The following is a 22,706-nucleotide window of genomic DNA, read 5'->3' as shown; positions in this document are numbered from 1 at the left end:
TAGCAATTTTGAAGATTAAAAAAGAATGGTGCTTGGTGTAGGAATTCTTCATACTGGTTTTGTATCAGAATCAGGTGGTATTTGGAATCAAGATATTTTTATGCATTGCCGATTCACAACAATTTATCAAGCAAGCAAATATTCTGTCCATATGGATCTAAAATTCTGAAAATGTTGGCTATGCCTTACATAGAATGAGGACTTTGAATGCCCAAGCTTAATATTTCAGCGACATAGTCATCAGTGATATTTGCTGCAATCCTGAGCTGCACCGCTTAAGAAGTCACAAAGAGAATTTGAAACATATTTATGAAAGGATTTCACAATGTTAGGACACTTGGAGTCTAAAAGCGAGCACTGTGTATGCTCTAGATTTGGAATACTACCATATGAAAGAGAACTACTTGTATTCATTCCTCACCCTTCAGTCCTGCCTACTCCAGACCTTGCACACACTTTTACCCAGTCTAAGCATCAAATATTAAGGAGTGAAAACTAAAGTACACGTATTTGCCTGTTAAAATTTTTATGAGATCTTCAAAATGTAATGGTTCTTTAAGGAATTAGTAAATGTCCTAAAATGTAGTATTCAGTGAATTAATCACACTTAAAATGCCATATGAAGAATGTAAACTTCTTTTCCATACTAGATGAATTTAACTCTAATTTTCAAACACCACTTGTAATAACAATTGTCTTTTTGTATCTATTTTTATGTGTTACACTAAATGTTTTCATTGCATTCTTACTTTATGTCTTCATAGCTCCATGTCTTTCAAAGACATTTTGCTTTATCCATCTAAATGCCACATGTTCAAAAGCATGATAAATCTTAACTACTACAAAATATGTAAACATTTAGAATACCAATCAATTGTAGATATACATAATACAATAATTAAACATTAATGCCTGGTATTTTTTTAAATATTTCAATTGTTTTTAAAAATATTTTTATTTGAAATATTTTATTAGTTCACGGGAGATCTTTGGTCAGTTGTCACTAAAATAAGTAGAATAGGGAAAGGGATGACTTTGTCTCTAAGTTTTTGATGGATAAGTTTCATGAGTTTTGGCAAGGTATTACCAACATAGAGGGAAACGGCGAAATTGTGAGAAAATAGAATTAATGAAGCTTGAATACTTTCTGATGTATTAATTTTCTAGCTTTTTAGGTAGAGGAATATTGAAAAATATAATAATTAACTAAGAGAGACGAAATAGCAATAACATAAGTTTAAAAGGAAATATTAATGGTGTTTATTTAAATAATAGGCAGTAAAGAGATTATGTTACATAGAAGTGTAATTGAAAATTAGAGCAAAATTTCATTTCCCATGAAACCATCTTAATTTTTAATTTTATATATCTGGCCCCAAATCTTTAATGCTATAACAGTTTTTCTTCCTTAACTTTATAATATATTCATTTTTTATAACTTTCTGACACATAGGGGTTGGGAATGAAGCTATGCCTTCATTCTTCTAACTTGCATGGTTATTGATACACCCTGAACAGGATATCGGTCCCTCAGTACTGCCTAAAACCTGTATAATCCTTACTCACGCCATCCAAAAGGTCTGCGGAGAGCCGTAAAAACCTCTTTAATTGCCCAGCTCAACACTATTTGCACCTATATATTTGCTAGCAATTTTATGACTATATTTCAATTTTAGAAGATTAAACTGTGTGTAAAAGCTTCATATTTGAGAATTATATTAATTATGTAAGTCTCTGCATTTATCAGTGTCTTATAAAATGACATAATTAAGGTTTCAGTTCAATGTACAGGAATAATAATGTGTCCCACAACATAAAATAGTACTCTTAAAATTCTTTATATTAGGAATCAATCCCCATGTAGAGTATTTAAATATTGTAAAATTAGGTATTATTCATTGAGTGAAATATTTATAAAATAAATGCTAGTATTTGTTGATGGTAATATTAGAAAAGCATTTTAAAAGTCATGTTCAATGTTTATTAGCTAGTAGAAAATGGCTTGGTGTGATAAATTATTTTTCTAACTTGGTATTTATTCTCAGTTATTAGAATATTATAAATGAATTTAAGAATATATTTTTTCCAATGAGTTTTCTTGACTACAGCTACTTAGACACATATTAAGCACAACAGAGGCTTATTTATTTTTATATCCATAGATCAAGATTAACAAGTTACACAGAGCACCTCAGGGATTTAGTTTTTTTCCTTAATAAGATTTTAAAAAGCAATTTTTAAACAACCCCAACAATGAAAGAGTATTATTTTCAGGATGGATAGATGAATGAAAGTTGCAATAATTGTTCGCCCCACATATCTGAGAGAAATAATGGTAAGGCATTGTTTCTAAATGTGTGTAGTATTGTGGATAATCTTCAGAAGAAAACATCACAATTGGTTCTCCTTCTTTTTCCCTGACTGGCAATGTAGTAGACTAGGTAAGCATCCCTGAGACTGCAGACATAGGTTTAGATCCCAGCTTTTTTTACCTAGCTGTGTGATCCCAGCTTAACTTCTTTCTTAACTTCTTTGAACATTATCTTCCCACTATCAAAGGAGGTTGGTCATGCTGTAGTGTTAACCTGACAGATTTCCTTAAGAGATTAATTCAGTCAATGTAGTTAAATCTCCTAGGATAATGTTAGACCCTTGGTTGGAGCTACATAGTACTACTGTTGCTATAACACCTGTGATCTAGAGCAAGCCATAACTACCCAGATCTTAGTTTCTCTCCCTGTAAAACAACTTGTTATAAGATCCTGTTTGCAGGAGAAGTTGTTATTCTGAACACTTACGAGCTGTCTGAGCATATGAATGCATTAGCAATTAAAGTATATAGTCAACAAAATCACAATGAGAATTTAGCAATAACTCACACTAGAACTAACTAAATGCGTGTATGAAAACTCAAATAGTTCAGTGTACTGATCCAAAACAATTTGAGATTATTTTTATGCAGAGATAGCATGTTTCTTTGATGTTAAGGGAAGTTTATTTACACGATTTTTTTATTCTTATAATAGTTCTAAATCCAGAACTTTTAGAATTATTGTTTTAATTATTCCATTTTGCACCTTGGTAATTTCCCCAATCAATTTTCTTCTTGTAGTCATTATTTTAATACTGAGGATTTATATAATAAATTATCTGGTTCTGTCTCTTCCGTTTTCAGTTCTGTTTTGTTTAGATCATAAATTCTTCAGACTTAGGTTGACAAAATAGTAATATTTCATTCAAACCATGACAGTCATAGGAATGCAAAATGGAGGTTAAAACTGAGCGATAGAATAAAAAGAAAGAAAATTTGAATTGTAAAAATTGTGATTTTGGTGGGATTATAACAAATTTATTTTAAAAGTATTTCAGCTTTCGATTCTATCTCCAAACATTAAGCATAAATTAATATCAGTTAAGGCAAACTAGGTATACAGATGAGAGCTAACACAGACCTCAGATGTAATTCAGATATACAGAATATTTGTATAGTACATATAACTTGATCTGTCCTTTAGGTCCATTACAAGAGATTACATATATCAAAAAAGAAATGGGGCAGAAAGACACAGAGAATGTGACAGAGAGCATGGATGTGTCCTTCTTGCACCACTGCTCTTCACATTTATATGTCTGGACCAGGCTATTTTTAATCAAACAGACATATCTCTCATTTATAGAAAAATTAAAAATAAGCAAAAACATTCATTTTTCTCTGTGCTAAGTTGGCCTCATCTACTTAGTTTAAACGTGTATAAATTAACCGTTATCCCAATACCTTTTCTGGATTTCCTCAGTGTTCTTTATATATGAAATGTACCTGTCCATTAAAATTAACCTTATCACTCTGCCTGAATTCTTCATTCCCATGCAGATGTTTGATGTTTCCTTCCCTCCTCATCTCTCAACTATCATGAACTTCCTCAGAAAATTGCATTCCTCTTTTTCCCCCCTGAATTCCCATCATGACTCATTTAACACTAGAACTTTTTGTATTAGTTCTCTGTCTTGCTGACTTGATTGCAAGGTTTTGAAAGTAAGATACAGTGTATTACGGTTTTATAGACTAGCCCCTCCCTAGCATGTAGGCTGCTTGAAGAGCATGACATGTGACTCACATTTTTTAATTTATTAATTTTGTGATCCACAGTTACACAGAAAACAACAAATGGTGGTTGGAAGAATGCTGACCATAATTACCAAGTCTTTCTGATCGTCTTCTTCATTCATGCATCCATGCTATTTTTAGGATTGGATAGCATTTTATGATTTTGTTAATATTTGTGTTTGAGTTATTTCCTGAATGTGTGATGTCTTTGAGAGCATAGCATTAATAAACTTTAGTGTTTATATGTATAATTAATATACTCCTTGCACTACCTCTCATTGTACAAGTAGTAAAGAAAATATTCTCAAGTGTTCATATTGATTTGGGGTATTTTCAGTAGAACTGACCATTCTTGGAAATTAGTGAATTATTATTCTTGCTCAGAACCCCATCTTCCACCATGCATCAACTCTAAAAATATGTCTTGAGATTATATTCACATTATGATATTTTGAGAAGCAAACATTTGGATAAACTTCAAAAATTACTTCCAATTTAATCTGGCGTTTGCTCTCTGACTGAAAGAAGCACCACATTATCTAGTTCCACACTGCTTCCTGCCAGCCTCCAGGTTCAGGGAAAATGATCGGATGTCATCATGAAAACCATTTAGTTACTTCAAGCTCTATGTATGTCTCAGTTACATGCAGTTTTATGACTTAACACCCAGATTCCATACAATTATGGATGAAACTGGCAACAAGCAAGCTGTATATTTTTAAAAGATTTTTGGTTATCATTGATCCCCCAGAAGAGGTGTTATCCATACAAAGAACAAAATTAACAGCTAAAATCTATCGTTGCTAAGGTCAACTTACAAATGTACAAGAGAATGTTGTTACCTACTGGACCTCATGTTGGAAATGTAGAGGAGAGTTGCAACTGTGGAAACTTTCTGCAAACAAAATATCTCTCTTTCTCCCTAAATAAAGGCACATACACTTGTATACCTAGTTAATCACACTGCTTAGGAAAATTCTGAAGAAATCCATTTCACGTGCAAACCACTCCCATAGTTCCAAATAAATATCGGGCTTCCCAGAATGTGTTCTCAGACTGAGAAGCATGGAAATGTTCTTTATAATCTAAATATGCTTGCAGAGTATAATTGAAGACTCATATGCTGATGTTGACATTTTGACTTTTAAAAATAAACAACTTTTGGAGAGCGCTCCTCAGATCTTCTACTTCCTGGTAGTTTTCTTGGTGAGAAGAAAAAAATGTGGCACTTCATCTTGGCCAAATTTATGCCATCCAGTCACCATGGGTGACTACTGCTACTTGTCTAATCTCTTTCTCCTTGGACAACCTGGAGCCTTATAAAAATACTTGCTTTCTGCCCCAGTCATAAGAACTTTCCAGAGAAGTGATCTCAAACTTGAACATTATACAGATACCTTAAATGGATAACTGTGGGGTTTCAATTTGTAAACCAAAAAATTATTTTAAGTTAAATTTTCAGTACCTATCAAGTAGTAGAAATAAACATCCTATGAAATAAACATCAAAAAATATAAACTAAAGCTTATTTACAGAATAATACACTCCAAATACAAACTAACAAGTTAATATTTATAGTTGAATAAAACATTTTTCCTTAGATAAGAAAAAATTATTTCTAGTGTAGTATTGACTAGTCTGAATAACAATGGAAAGGGGTAGGGAAAGTTTAGAAAGGTTTGTGCTATTCTACGTTGTATGTAATTCTCTTACTTTCCTTTTGATAGTTTGTATACTGGGCAATATTTGCAGAAATGAGTGTAAGAAGCATAGATATAATACATATGGATTAAGAATATTTTAACTTTGATAGGGACATAGCCAGAAGGTTGATAGTTCCATATGACATTTAATGAGATTAAATTAACCTGATTAGTGCAAATATGATAACAGAGTCTAGAGGCTTGGACATTTGATCTGCCATTTTTAGGCAGTTCGGTTTGAGGATAAAAACCTAACAATTCTTGCCTGAAAAGTTCGAGCTCTCTGAACACTATTCAGCTCAGTATTACTGTCTCCACAACCAGAAACGACTTAATTCCAGCTTTCTTGTTAGGTAATTTGTTGTGATTGAATCTTTCTCCTATTCAAACTTGATAAATTCCAACTCTGTGCCAGGAAGTGTGAGTAAAATATAAAGTATATTCTGAATCTGACTTACAAAGAAATTTGGAAATCCGATATAAAGGAGAAACTGTGACACCTTTCTCCATGTGATAAAAATTATTAAAATACCCTTTTTTTTTTAGATTTCTATCTAGCTTGCAGAACAACATGTCGTAGTAGAAATATTGGTTTTATAAACAGAGGGGAATTTAAATTTTGGTTCTGGTATTTTCTGACTTTGTTGATTTGAAAAAAAATCACACAACTTCTCTTGGCTAAATTCATCATTTGTTATATGTGGAGAGTAAAATCTCATAGTTTTTGTGAATATAATTCTTAACCAAGTATTCAACACACAATAAAAGTCCTATAGTATTAATGTTTGGTATTTTATGATGATTATGTCTGTAATGATCCAGTTTTACCCCTGCTATATAATAGAAAACCATTGGAGGGTATTATTTACATATTTATTATAATCTATAATTTGAATGCAGCTAAAATGTAAGTAATACACTAACCAATTTTATATCTCTGGATCTTATTTTTAGTCAGAGGACTTGTTAAGCCATATTTAAAACTTTTTATTTCGATCTAAGAAATAAACATCTGTGTACTTCTTAATTTCAGTTCAATTCAACCAATATTAAGATATTCTTAAATAATGATAACTATCAAGGATCCATCTCATTAGAATAATAAATATGATGGTGGTTATACCCTTCTCAGATATGCCTATAAATAGGTATGGATTTAGATTTCCAGGTGACTTCATTGTGTAACCTACATGTTCAGACAAAGATTTGCACAAGCATTTTGCACAAAAATACATACAGTCATTGAGCAATATGAAATTCTCTGTCTTCTTTAAACCTAGGTTCAATCTTCTGACTTCTGCTGAATCTACGTATATAACCACTGATTAATCTGTGGTTACAGTTTACAATTACATCTTCATTTAGGTATTTTTTCTATGTAAGAGCACAATAAAACAAAATTGAAATAAAATGGCAAATCATGAACTATTCCGATTGTACTTAATTCTATAATATTTCGTAATATACAGAAAATATATTCGACCTCCTAGACTAATCATTCTAGGAATACTAGACTTATTCTTTCTCAAATTCTTCTGCCCACAATAAGTCTAATTTTAAACATTCTCACAGAATGTCCTAAATTCATTTTTTATCATCTCTAATGTCATTGGATTCAGCCTACATGTGTTTGACTGTTAGTTCCAGCTGTCAAGGAAAATCAGAATTGCTTAGTTTACATTTTAATGCTGCCAGTGGTGCACAAATGTCTATATTAAAAAGTCCAAGTAGCTTAGTGTCCAGAAACCTGAATTTTGCCTACATCAACTTTTCCAGCCACCTATTTCACTGTGCTCTTCTACATAGCTTGCTTTTCAAACAACTTGGAGTGGGCAAAGTACCAGAAATATTCCAACTTTTACATTCTTAGCTGCCCATCATGCACATGCAGACTCTTGCTAGGATCTGAATTTTGGCCCCATAGTTAAGACGCCTCTTGGATTTCATGAGGGAATCCTTTATGGAAATGTCTGGGTTTGATCCCTGCTTCATTTCTGACTCCTATTTCCTGATAGTGAAAACCTTGGGGAAGCAGGAGTTGATGCCTCAAGTATTTGCACCTGAGAGACTCAAGAGTCCATGCTTGGCTTCCGGCTTTGGTTTTCTCCTGGTCCAGTATGGGCTGTTGTGGTCCTTTGGGGAGTGTACCAGCAGAAGGAATATTCTGTTTGTTTTGCTCTGCCTCTCAACTAAATGTGAATAAATAAAAATTTTAAATAAATGAATCCCATTTTTTTCTTTGAAAGATGATTGACAAACTTTTACCTTTACTAAGATTTTAGATTGTTTTTTAATTTTTTGTGCATATGCTATGACCAAACGTTTTCTGATGTATTTTAACTCATGATTATTTTAAAAGATTATACTCATTGAAATTTCATGATTTTGTAATTTTATGATGATTTTCATTGAGATCTGTTTAAGAAAAAAATCTCCAGGTTAAGATAAATTTCTGACTCTTTCCATGACTTAGGCAATATGTAGGCTAAAAATCCTCAACCGTACAAATATCTGTAACCCTTTTTTAAAATCTGTGCAGGCTTTCCTGACTTGGCAAGATCTCTGACAGTCCACTTCCCGTGACCTTTCAGTTTCAAAGCCTTTGACAGCCCCTATTTTACATCACACCCTCAGCTAAGTGTTCCTACTGCACATGGAATTTTAAAAATTACTTTTGTGGCTTTGTTTTTCACTTCTTTGCTCTTGTGTCTGAAATTGTAACTTCTGCCCTTTTAAGACTGCCTCCCGCTCGTAACTAATTGCAGATAAACATTTTCTGTCATGCAGAGAACGTGACAAGTTTACTACCCATTCCTAATTAGAAGCATTTATTCTCCACTAATTTATTTATAAGCATAAATCACTAGATTCATTGTAAAATAATTTGACATGTAAAATTCAGAATTATAATTGTAGACAATTTGAAAAAAAACAAAACCAAAGAGAGAAAAAAATTACCCCATTTACATTGCAAAAGATAATTACTGTTCATGTTATGAAATACTTCATCTCATTGAATCATTGCTTATCAATATATCCTCAAGTAAATACTGTACAAGTCATTATTGGAGGAGACCCACACAGAAACATAAGGTTAGCAGAAATTGGTATATTTTGTGGAATTGTAACTTTGAAAGCCTCTGAGCCTTCTATCTGCTTACATTTTCCATAGTAATTCTCTTTCCATTGGTTGAACATTTTTTCAGCTTTTTTGGGTGATAGTGTATATTATTTTCATTCTTATTTGTATGAAGTGCTATGTGTGCATATCAATTTGGTATGTTGGGAAAAACTTCTCATAGAATTTAAGATGCATTTTTCTAATTTTAACTTAGTTTTTTGAAGCTTGTAACTGATAGTTTGTTAAAGTGTAATTAGTTGCTCTTCTTTATGAGTAAAACATTTGTATGTTAAAATCATGGCATCTTATATTCTTCATAAGTATGCCTTTACAGAACATTTGCGAAGGTATAAGCGATTCCTTATTCCTCATAGCACTCTCATCTGGAGGTGTGGGAGGGGAAAATAGCAATGGCTAGAAAATAACTTCTGGGTCTAGTTGTTTGTTTTGTGTTCACGCACTTTTAAACATTACTGTGGGCAAATGAACATATGAAAGTTTATTTAAATCTTTATGGGACAATACAACCACATGGATCAAATGATAAATATAGGTTTTGCACATTCCTAAGGTTAAAGTTAGTTCCTCAAGAAGCATATGAACTTATATACAAAGATATTTATGAGCATTGCCTGGCACTGAAAAATACAAACAGAAATAGTCTATATATCCATAAGCAACACAATGACTAAATATACTGAAGCTAATTAATAGATGGATATTGTACATACACTAAAGTGAATGAGGTATAACTATATAAAAATTTAGAGACCTATCCCTCAAATAAATGAAGTTCAAAATAAACAACAGTATAGTTACATATGTTTGCATATAAAAACAATTTTGGGAAAGAGATTTGCTAAGCATGCATAATGCTGAAAGGGTGTGGGTCAAATGATGGAGAACTTCTACATGTGTTGCGTTTTCATATTATTTTCAAGATTTACAAAGATAATTGGTAATAAGATATTTAAAATCGTATCTATGTTCACTATAAATTTACAGCAAAAGAAAACAAAAGTAATGATTTGCTACTCAATTCCTCTAAATCTCTTCAAAGAAGAAAATAATATACTTAATCAGTTCAGAAGCTGCAGTGTTAGGGGGCCAGGAGAGCTATGTAAAATGGAATAAGTGCCATAGTAATGATTCAGAGTGATTGCAAGAATCCAAGTTTACTGAATAAATTTCAGATAAAATTTGCAAAAAAAAAATGTTTACTTCAAAAATAGACTTTGTTGCACCACTTCACACTCCAGCAGTCACAAAATTATGGCAGTTCCTGAGAGAAAAGAAAGAGATGGAGAAAATAACAGGGGGAATCCTGACTTCTTGAGGTCAAATCCTCTAAAAGGAAGCCTCTCAACTCACCATTAAGAGCAGGATCAGGATGCAATGCATTAGATTATTAAGCTTTCTTTAGAAAATGAACAAAACTCAGGTTACTGTCTTTTTTTAATATAAATTACTGCAATCAAAGTAGATATCCAAAAATAATTAATGTAATTATTTCAAAATCTGTACTTCTTAAATTTTTGTTTACTTGAGAATCAGAAAGAGACACAAAGAGCTTCCATCTGCTGGTTTACATAACAAATGCCCACAATGGCCTGATATCAATCAGGCTTTAGTCAGAAACCAGAAACCAATCCAGGTCTCCATACTGATGGCAAAAACTCAACTCCTTGAGCTAGCACCTGCTGCCCCTGAGGGTGCACGGTAGCAGGAAGCTGGAGTCAATCCAAACACTCCAGTGTATTTTCTTTCATTCTAGGTTTCATAGTTTGGATTTTAAATAGGTAAGTACCTATCAGTATCCAAAGTAATCTTGTCAACCGAAGCCAATTATTTCCCCATTAGATGCAAAGATTTCAGTTTCTTCAGTTTTGATGATTCATCACAATGATAGAAGAAAATCAAGAGCTTAAAAAAATCCTGTAGTTAAAGTCGGCTTCATTACTTTGCATTCTACTCTGGTTTACGCTGCGGTACCCCCACGGATATAGTTTTACTGCTTAGAACTGAATGAGCTTAACAGACACGAATTAGTTTACATACCTACACAGTTTACATCCTGGAATGCAACTGCCTTCTGAAGATTGATAATTTTTTTTTTCATTATCTAAGTATCTAAAATTATTTATATATGTGTAGGATAATATCTTAGTGATGGAAGTCAAATGTTAATCCACTAGCAAAATATTCTCCTTTCTAATGTTAGGGCCTCACTATTGATCTGGGTCAAAACTGTGTTGTTTCAATGATCAACATAAGCAATGCCTGAAACCTGAGAAGATAAAATGAGTCAAAAAGGTGCCATTTAGTTAGTGATTGACAGACACCGAATAGGAGCAGGTATCTGATCTCAGGCTGTCAGAAGCAGTATTCCTGGCAACCTCTAGTTCCCAAGCCACAGGGTTTGCCAGATACCTTGGATAATTTGAGTGGTAAACTTTCTCAAATGGCATCTGTGTTCTCAGTCATTTGACCCCAAACACAACCCTCCTCCCATCCTCCTAGCTTCTGAGTAGGTCCTCAGCAGACATTGTTCAATAACCAGAAAGTCGAAAGGAGAGTGTGTAAACCCTCTCATCATGTGTTGTATACTCCCGGTGGTTTCTGCCCATCCCCCACGGCCTCCCGGAGACAACTGCTGTGATTTCGGTTTTCTCTGTGATCTTGGTCCTTGTTAACAGACCCCTTCTTTGTACATCCATTTTAAGCCCTAGATGTACGAGGATGGGTTGGCCTCCTTGGAAATAGGCCCTGATTACATTATACAGCAAGGATTATTATAGTTTGTGTATTGTGAAAAAAAGTCTTTGCTACCCATCAATAGAAAAGTCTTTTTCTCCTGGAATAAGGGACTTTTAGATAGATAACTAACATTGGTAAAGATGGGTACAATTACAAGTACATTCACATAAGTATATTCACCTTATTGAAGACTGGTATGAATGTGTACAAAATGCTAATGTAAAATTCATGCATAAATCATTTATTTTAGCACACTGGAAAGAGAAAACACATTATAGATTGGAAAAGACTTATAATAATAGAGCTCAGCTATAACATATGTCCTTTAAACTGCTGAAAACTCCTATTACAGAAACCATTCTTGGTGATGAGATATGTGAACATTTTCTAGAAAATTTGGCACAAACTCACAAAAGGCATGTTAACGGAAGTTAACTGACTTATGATAGGGAAAAATATCACATCAAGTGATACAAAACAGTGAGTATGTGGGATAAACAAATCAATCTAGAAATCTCATGTATAACAGAACTAGTTAATCATTATAGTTGAAAATTTTTATTACATAAATGATTTTAATTATACTTTTTAATACCAACTACCTGAAATGATAGATGCCTTAATATGCTTCACTAAAGTAAGAATTTTATTACATGTATTTATTGTATACACAATAAATTTACTTTTATAAAATTGTGCATTATAATTCCTTAGGAGAAAGTAATGCATAAGGTCTGCATGAATTTGAAAATCGCTTAGTTTTATACATCCTAGGAGTTTCTTTTTAATATAATTGTTTACATATGAAAACAAAGGCCCAACAAAAACTTAAAATTCTTTATGTAATTAAATTTGACTGAAAATTATCTTAATGAAGTTTGTATTCTTCCAATAGTATCCATTATGTCTCATAGCTTCTGCAATTTTTTTCACTATAATGTCTGGTGAAGAAATCCTAATCTCTGTTTAAGTCTCTAGAAGACACAAGGTAGTAAGAATATTTTTCTCAACTAACACTTTTTTCATTTTACCTTCACTTTAATTCGTTTTTTAAAGATTTACTTTTATTGGGAAGGCAGATTTACAGAGAGAAGGTAAAACAAACAAAGATCTTCCATATACGTTTACTCCTCAAATGGCTGTAAGGGCTGGAGCTGAGCCAATCGGGAGTCAGAAGCCAGGTGCTTTTTCTAGGTTTCCTATGTGGGTACGGGGTCCCAAGGCGTTGTGCTGTCCCCCATTACTTCCCAAGCCATAAAGTGGGAGCTGGATGGAAGTGGAGTGTCCAGGACCCAAACCTGTGCCCAAGTAGGATGCTGGTGCATGCAGGCAGAGGATTAGCAATTTGAGACATCACACTGGCCCTCATTTCATTTATTTTGTTATCTATTTATCTTGTTCTCAGTCATAGTAAGATTTCTTGCTTTCCACGGAGCCTTTTTGCTTTCTTGGCTATTGATTCCTTGAAGTTCCATTTTTGCAAATTTTGAACACTTAGCAAATCTCTTCCTCTGTGTGTATCATGTCATATCTCATCACTGACAAAGCTACTAAGCTTTCTTTTGCATTGACTCCTCACTATCCACCATGTACCCCCAGCCTTGGTCCACTGGCACCGAGCAGCTGTGTGTTACTGAAGCACACCCGCCCGCATTCCGTTACCGGCAGAAATTCCCACCGGTGCTCAAAACTACCATTACGCTGAAACTAATTCTTGTTGCTTGCCTTAAGGAAATTAGTGTTTCTTTTATTACCCTGGATACAATTTATGTGCTGTGTTATTGAAAATCCCTATTGACATAGCAGGCTGTCTGATATGAGCCAATATTATGTTTTATGAACTTTAGCAATATTGCTTCCTTTGCAAAAACATTAATCCAGAACTGATGCTTCAACTAATGAGAAAATTGCTCTTAGTAAGTGCAGCATCTCTTAGGCTCCTTTCCTGAAACTTTGAGTTAAAATGTGCTGCACCTAGATTCCATTATGATTCAGAACTTTTATTTCAAAAGAAGAAATTTCTGTGGTTTTGGTGTTTGTGTCCCATAACAAATAAGGACTGTGGTCACCATGATGTTTTCTTCCCCAAGTTCAATATTTATGAATAAATATTCTGGAAAAGTTAATAACATACAAATATACACAAATTATATATATATATATATATAAATTTTCAGAAGCTAAATTGTTGAATAGTGGTTATTTTGTTACTATGTACATTTAGTTGGCTCACATGAATAGTAATTATATTTCCCCTTAGCAAACGTTTTGCTATTTATTAGAAAAAATCTCAGTATGGGAGACACTTGAAATTCTTTAAACTCTTTTGTAACATAGAAATATATTAATTTTATTAAGTATAACTTTTGTTTATTCATATTGCTGTTACGTATATGGCACAGAATAATTAATAAACAGTACAACATGAAAGCTTCAGATTCTCTGTCTTATCATGTTTTCTTGATCTTTTCAGAATTTCATGGCCCTTCATGGTGTCTCTCTCCAGCAGACCCAGGCCAGTGTCAAGCCAATGAGATCAGATTCTACTACAACGCAAACACTGGGAGATGCCGCCCATTTAAGTACAGTGGATGTGGGGGAAATGAAAATAATTTCACTTCTAAAAAAGCATGTTTTACAAATTGTAAAAAAGGTATAAAGATATTCTTCCCATTAATTTTCTAGCACTGATGATAATTATATTGAAATTTTGAATGAGTTTTATTACTGCATATGATTCCCCAAGTCTGTTAAATATTAGACATTTGTTTTTAAGGATTCTTCCAAAGTCCTTTTAAGCTTTAATACACAAAATTTTAACACTTTCATTAATTTCTCCTAAATATAAAAATTCTGCCTATTTCTAATAGGAAAAAAAGGCATGAAATCTTGTATTAATAATCATCTATAATCATCTATGTTTAGCAATATTTCCACTTTTTAAATAAAAGAGCCCAGGTTTGTAACAGAAGATAAAATCATAACAAATCAGCACACTTGTTTTTAATAATTTGTATGCTTAAGGTAATTTTTTTACAAATAAATTGTCCTACAGAGAAACATGGACAAATCAAAAGTTTATAAACCTTTCACATAAACCTATCACATATTTTGAGGTTAAGTGCTAAATGATAACTTGAGAAGATTGTAAATAAAAGTTTTATTGTTACTTCATCACATATGCAATTTTCTGTTCTCTACCTTGCAGGTTTCATCCGAAGATTATCAAAAGGGGGGTTAATTAAGACCAAAAGGAAGAGAAAGAAGCAGTCAAGAAAAACAGTTCATGAAGAAGTTTTTATTAACAAGACATAGATCCGTTTTACTGGAAAATTCTATTTACACTTTTCTTAAGAATGTTTCACTCTGATTTCTATGTTTTCATCTGCTATATTTTAATTAGTATGATTCTGAAATAATTTTTTAGGTTTATTTCACTGATATTATTTACATCAGAGTTCCTTATATAATCTGGCCATATTTCCTATTTTAGGATTATAATTAAATGGATACTGTAATTTTACTTTTTCATTGACCCCTTTCTACTTTCTGTTTAACAATAAAATTATCCTCCTGCTGACCACATCAAATCTAGATTTTCATATCTGTCCTTCTGGTGACCATCTATTTGACTATCTGTATTTATATATTTATTATGTCTGTATGTATGATGGTCTTCTTTATAGTATGTCATCGCATTAAGAGATACAGCTTTAAAGAGCAAGCAATGTTGGGTTTTCACATCTAAAATCTAGTGAATAGCCGTTTCTGATAAAAAAAATAATTCATTTGTGCTTTTGGAAAGAACTGGTAACAAAATTTATAACCTCCTTCAATCCAATTTGTCGTTTTAACAAACACAAATCAATTCTGAGCACATGCATCACTGATTTTTGTTAGCTAAGCTTTTCTCTTTGTTTAATTATAGTTGAATCACTATGTATTAAACACAGTTCATGAAAAAGAAGAAACTTTATGGTAAAGAAAGGTATTTAATGGAAGTCAAAAGGAAACTTACGTTATTTGATAAAATGCTTTAACATCTCGCGAAGTGTATGGATCTTTCATTAGGCTTTACTTACAATGTAATTAGTAATTTGCACTCAAAAAGTAAAGCAATTTCTGAAGAAAATAACATTAAATATAAGGATACAAATTTGCTCAGCATTCTCTCAGTTAGCTTTAGCAAACATTTCTCTTTAGTTGCATTGCTGTGTCCAGAGCTATGTTTTCTGTTAAGCAGGCACAGCCAGATATTCCAACAGCCTTCAGGCATTCCAGTTTCTGTAAGGCTCACATTGTCTCACATACGAACCTGAACTTGACATCCAGAAACAACAAACCACCTCACCCATACTCTAGCTTCATGCCTTCTCATAGAAATGTCACTTTGATTCTTTTTGTTTTTCACTCCTGAAAGTTTGAGCTCACATTGAATTTCTTGTTTCACTTCATATATTCTTTCTAATTAGGCACCAAATCTTGCTTGTTCATCCAGGCTCTGGGGTTTTTAGTCTCTGTCAAATCCTCAAAAATTTCATGTATTTCTCTACCACATAAAATCTTCCAAGAAGTGTGGCTAGTTGGTCCATAAGCCCAATTCCATATTGCCACAATTGAATTTTGATTATGGCTATAGTTTTGAATCTATCTACAATACTTTTTCATGACTTCTTCCATTTCATAAAAGTATTTCCTCTTCATGGATTCTGTTTTTAACCTCTATTATTTACTCATGCTGCTTTCCAATTTGAGAATCTGACTCCTTTTATGCTATCTGAAGTTAAGATCCGACTCATGTCCACTTTAAAAGCATCACTCCATTTTAACTTGGGATATTAAAAGTCAAAGCATGAAATTATGAAACATTTCCATCCTGTGGCCTAGAAATTATGTAATTAAATATGGTTTCAAAATATCCAACTTGAGGAAAGTCTTACAACTTAATTTCAAAAATTCAGTGTGTGAATACTTAATCTCTGTTGTGAAAAAAAGCTCTGATGAAATATGTTCACTTGCATGTATCCTTCGAAAGCTGTATATTTCAACAGCTGGAAAATTCCGTTAGGTCAAGTGGTACTTACATATAAATAATACTATGTCAGTTTATCTTGTTCCCCAGCAATATTCACTCAACCAATAAGATGGTATGCAATGTCGATTGGGTGTCAATGCCATTGGTGCTATGTTTCTAAGTAAGAAGATCTCTGATAATTTTGCATTTTATTCTGCATAATCAATACATCTAACTGTGAATTTTATACATTTTATTATGTAGCATATACATGTATTTACTTACTTTGTTCATTCTCTGTATTCAAAATTAAATTTTCATGCTGTAAACTACTGAAATGATTTTATTTTTATGTTGTAAGGAGTAAAATATATTAACTTGAATAATAAAGTCTCACTCTTTCAGTATTAAATACTCAAGATTTAATACTTTTAAGTTATCACAAAGATAAAAAGTATAACAACAAAAAATCATTCTGTGTTTATACCACTACACATTACAGAAATATTCCCATGAATGTCCTTATATATAATTGTATAGATATGGGCAGATGCATTTTAAATGTAATTATGCATTATATGAAAACTCCCAACCTTGACTATTATAGTTAGCCTGTCATCTACACCTCAAAGTAGAAAGAAAATAATACAAAACTATCCAGTTTTCAGCAACTATGTTTACCTTTATAAGCTATACTTGCTCTTCTCTAGAGTTTATGAAATTCACATTTAAATCTAGTTTATTGATTCTTTCTCAGAGACTTCCTTAACTTAATTGTTTTTCCTGTTTTCAAATATACAGAATGGGACCCCTTTCCCTTGTGAGTTTCACAGACCCAGTCTGAACTACTACAAATATATAGCTGCTATTTTGATGATGGCTATTTTTACTTACTTTCTGTAATTTCTTATCCATTTGATTTTGTTTGGCAGGCAAAAACAAAAAAATTTACTCCCCAAATGTCTTTTCTAACCTATACTGGGCCAACGGCCAAGCCAAAGCTAGGAATCAGAAACTTAACCCAAGTTTCTCATATGGCTGACAAGCACCCAACTACATGTGCCATCAGCATTGTTTTCCACGATACACATTAGGAGGAAGCTTAGGTTAAAAGTTATTTAGCTAGTATATGAGTCTAGGAATGGAATTTAGGCATCCCAAAGAGCAACCAACACTGTACTGAATGCCAGCCCTAACTCAGAGCACTCCTAAAAAGAAAATTTAGATAGTTATAGTTTGTGGCAATTGATTCTGAAGATGGAAAAGATGTTTTAACCCTCTAACAAAGTAAATAAAATATAGTATTAGCATAATAAATATGATTTCCTCATCAAATTGCTCAGACATGATGAAATTTCTAGCCATATCTGAATTTAAACAAGGATATATTTGAATCACAAATGAAAAAAGATCCAGTTTAATTCAGCATGAAGTCAGTGCAGCATATTTGGCCTTCAAAACTCAATGCCAACTTTTGATTTAGCCACTCATAATTATTTTGCCTTTGTGTTCAAATCTCATAGAATTATTAGACTACCAGAATTTAAGATCCTTTTTCTCTAGGCATATTTTTAGAGAAAAATTTGGCTCCTCTTGTCTCTCAGAATTTAGCTAAAGGCATGCCCACTGACCTTAATGTCTTAGAGCCACCCTTAAACTGAATATCATATTGAGAGAATTATAGCCTTTTGACTGGCAAGGCTTGATGCACACGTTTTCTTGTTGATAAGAGCAGAACCTAACACTTGTAATTCCGCCGGAAGAGGAGAGACAAGATAGAAGTAAGTGGGGTAATTACTTCAGGCACAGAATTTAAAAGGACTCTTAAAAACTCAGTAACCAACATAATTAGTACAATTTTATCAAGAAATAACAGCAAATTCTAAGATAAAGTATCAAAATTTGTAAAAAAAAAAAAAAGGCATTATAGAATGTATCCTTGTTGTATTAAAACAATAACAGAATTACAGACTGTGTTCTTCCTAATAGATTATAATTTAACAAAATTCAACACTTGCTTCATGATAATCTGATATAAAAATAAAATATCAGGATATCTACAATTTTGCTAGTTCTTTATTATTTTAGTAACAAATTATTAAATTAAAAAGATATTTGGCACATTTGTTCACACCCTTTTGAAAAGTCAATATTAATATATAATACATATAACATTATATGTATAATATTAATAATATGTACTGTTAATATATTAATATTATATAAAATAGCATATACATAACTATTTTTCTTGAAAGCAGGGATGCTAACCTCACAGATGTAGGAGTCACTGCAAAGATCATAAATGAGGGAAAAGGGTATATTATACACAGGGTACAATTCAGAGAGGACAATATATTTATTGTTGTGTTTCAAAGAAAGTGGCATCTACATTCAGAAAGAAAAGATGTGCTACTATCATTTTTTCCCATTCTTTTTTTCTTGGAAGACAGATCAACAGAGAGATAGAAACAGAGATAACACCCCCTGTCTCCTTTGTGCCACCTGCCTTTCAAATAAACAAACACATCTTTAAGAAGAAACAATTGCCAACTCCACAGACACATGAATCGGTTCAGTTTACACAGTTCTGACTGAGAAATTACATTTTTTGAATGATCAGTTCCAAAAACTGCCTACATCAGCTGCAGAACAGAGCATAGATTTCAGTGGGATCTTTATACAAGTAGCATAAAGATCCAGAAGCATTTCCTGGAGAATTATAATGGATAATTCTATACTTTCATGGCTTTACCAATCTGATGCTTAAGACAAAATATAATCAAAGCCATGGCTACCAAGAAGGAGAAGCAACCCAAAATTTCCACATGCAGGTTAACACAGGAAACTAAAACATTTCTATGCACTGGATTGAAAACAAAAGCATCTAAAATGTATGAATTAGAGCCACAATTTGAAAATCCTTAGTGTAACTAACAGCAAATACCACAAAAACTATTTTTTAAACTTTCGGGGGAAAATTTTATACAAAAATTCAAATATATTATTGAGGAACATTAAAAATATATAAGGCTGGCATTATGATACATCAGATTAAGCTCCACTTGTGACCTTGGCATCCCATCTGAAAGGCCCAGGTCAAGACTGGCTCCTTTGCTTTCCATCTAGCTTCCTGTTAACAGGTCCGAAAAAGCAGCAGAGAATTGAACTTCTGGGGTCCTGCCACCCATGGGGAAAAGCTAGATGGAGCTCTTGATTCTTGGTATTAGCAAGGCTCAAACCTCTCCCCAGCACCTTTTCTTCCATCTCTCTCTGTTGCTCTGCTTTTCAAAAAATCATTTTTAAAAAGATAAATATATTTAAATTTATTGTAGCATTTAATATTAGTATTTACAGAGAAATAAGCTAATAAAGGCTTATGAAGAAACAAATATAGTATATATAAAGTTCAAGAAATGATTGCTTTCAAATTCGAGTAATAGAAAGGAAAGTCCTAAACTATCAAAAGAAAAGTCACAGAGAAATAAACCAGTACATAAAAGATGAGAAAATTAGACAATCAATGAAGCAGCCCTGCATGGAGTTTCTGGCTCTAGGGTTTCTACCTGGCCAAACCTAGGTTTCATAGGTATTTTAGAATAAATCAGTGAATGGTCGATAACTATCTCACTCACTTTTCCTTATAAACAAAGTACTGTACATATCAGAGACAAGAATACAAGAAAGCCATAAGAGGAGCTGGCATTGTGACATAAGCAGGAAGTTACAGCCTGCTATGCTGGCATCCCATATGCTCCAGTTACTCCTCTTCTGACCTAGCTTCCTGTTAATGGCCTGGGGAAAGTAGCAAAGAGTGCCCAAGGTATTTAAGCTTCTGCATCCGCTTCCGAGACTTACAAGAACCTTCCGAAGACTGGCTTTAGCATGGCTCAACACCGGCCAATGTGGCCATCTGGATAGTGAACCAGCAAATAGAAGATTGTCTTTTTCTCTCTGTTCTTCATTCCTTCTCACTCTCTCCACTTCTCTGCTACTCCCTGTCTCTCTGTCACTTTTTATAGATATATATTTATATATGTTATATATATTATTTAAAATCTATATTTTATAATATATAAATTACATATAACTTATACATTACATTATTGAAATTATATTATAAATTATATATGGTATAAATTATATATATGATTTATTATATATAGAGACATTAAAAAGGAAAACCACAAGATAATTGAATGTGGAAAAGCAAAGGATAAAGAATAGCTACTATGTTGTTAGAAGTATTTCAGTACTTTGATCTCTCAATTAAATATATGGAGCAGTACTCTTTGGGAATTGAAGTTTAATTATTTTATTTTTCCATCTGATTTTATAAGGAAATGTTTTGGATTTTAAACTAAAATTTTATTAAAATAAAATTATTTTATTTATTAAAGATAAATGTATCTTTGGTCCTCTGATCATGCAAATAACTAAAATTCAACTATATACAAAATGATATGATATCCAACATTTTTAATATTTCATTAGCTATCCCAAATAGGAGGAAAATATGTAATATATTTCTTTTGGGTCTTGCTTATTTCATTTAGCATTAATGAGCACCAGTTATATCCATCTTTTTGCAAATGCCAGGATTTCTTTTGGTTTTATGGCTAAATAATGTCCCTTTGTATACATATCTCATATTTTCTTTATCCATTCATCTGTTGTTTGACATCTAGGTTGATTCTACAGTTTAGCTATTGTAGATTAAACTGCTCTAAATATGGGAGTGCAGATAACTTATATAATGAATGCATTTCCTTTCATTGTATTCCCAAGAGTGAGACAGCTGGATCATATGATAGCTCTTTTAGCTTTTTGAAGATTGTATATCATCTTCCATAATAATTGTGCCAGGTTACATTCCCAAAGACAGTATATTAGGGAACCTTTTCATTTATATCTTCACAGGATTTGTTGCTTTTTGATTTTTCAATAACAGCTATTCTAACAAGGGTGAAGTGACACCTCATTATTCGCATTTCCCTGATGGCTAGCGATCCTGACAATGCCTTCATGTGTCTCTTGGTCATTTGTACTTTCTTCTTTGAAAATTACTTGTTCATATCTTTGCCCAGTTACTAATTGAATTTAATTTTGTTATTGAATTTCTTAAGATCCTTACTACTCTGGATATGAATTCATCATTGCAAGCATGCTTTGCAAATATTTTACCCAAGGTATTGGCTACCTCTTCACTTTAATTGTCTCTTTTTTGGACAGAAGATCTATACTTGATGAAATTCCATTTTCTATTTTTACTGTTATTTCCTTTATGTTTTCAGGACCTTATCCAAGAAGTCGTTGAAGTTTCTGGATAAAACATTCAGAGACATGTTGAATAACAGTAGAACTAGTGAGTGTCTTGTCTGTATTGATTGAGATAATCATACTGCTTTTGCCTTTCATTTTCATGGTGTATAATTTTTAGCAATTTACAAATGAACCATCCCTACATCTCTAGCATAAGTTCCACCTAGTCGGGGTGGATGATCTTTAGATTTTCTGGAGTAGTTTTGCATCTGTGCTCATTAGGGATATTGGATTGCTACTACAGTTCTCTTTTATTGTGTCTTTTTCTTTGGACTTAAGGTAGTGTTGGCTTCATAGAACGAGTTTTGAAAAGGTTTCTTCTCTTTCAATTGAACTTGAATAGTATAAGAAGAATTGATACTATTTCTTTAAAAAAAAGGGGGGGGGCTTATTTATTTTTACTGGAAAGGCAGATTTATGGAGAGAAGAAGAGAGAAAGATCTTCCATCTTCTGGTTCACTCCCGAAGTGGCTGCAATGGCCGGAACTGAGCCAATCTGAAGCCACGAGCCCAGATCTTCTTCTGGGTCTCCCACTTGGGTACAGGGTACCTCAAACTGCTTTCCCAGATCATAAGCTGGGAGCTAGGATGGAAGTGAAGCAGCTGGGATATGAACCAGTGCATACACGGGATCACAGTGCATGCACAGTGAGAACATGTTTTTTAAATTATTTTGTTTTTGTA

General features: G+C 32.8%; 1 protein-coding gene across 2 annotated transcripts in view; it reads left to right on the top strand.

The window, feature by feature from the left end:
- TFPI (tissue factor pathway inhibitor) overlaps window positions 1–17,084 on the top strand; it is a 56,927-nt gene extending 39,843 nt beyond the window's left edge. The window contains exons 7-8 of one of the 2 annotated variants that reach the window (XM_040971836.1): window positions 14,160–14,339; window positions 14,895–17,084. In XM_040971836.1, coding sequence (XP_040827770.1) covers window positions 14,160–14,339; window positions 14,895–15,001 — 287 coding nt within the window. In that variant the 3' untranslated portion in view covers window positions 15,002–17,084. Of the gene's footprint in view, window positions 1–4,147; window positions 4,411–14,159; window positions 14,340–14,894 lie in introns of those variants that run through there. The other variant, XM_040971837.1, reaches the window with a different exon arrangement.
- Window positions 17,085–22,706: the final 5,622 nt, after the last annotated feature.

The sequence above is a fragment of the Ochotona curzoniae genome, unplaced genomic scaffold (assembly GCF_017591425.1).
Source record: "Ochotona curzoniae isolate NIBS_2020 unplaced genomic scaffold, NIBS_Ocur_1.0 contig_2210, whole genome shotgun sequence".
NCBI lineage: Eukaryota > Metazoa > Chordata > Mammalia > Lagomorpha > Ochotonidae > Ochotona > Ochotona curzoniae.
Note: the sequence above shows the minus strand (reverse complement) of the source record. Positions and strands in the feature narration are given on the sequence as shown.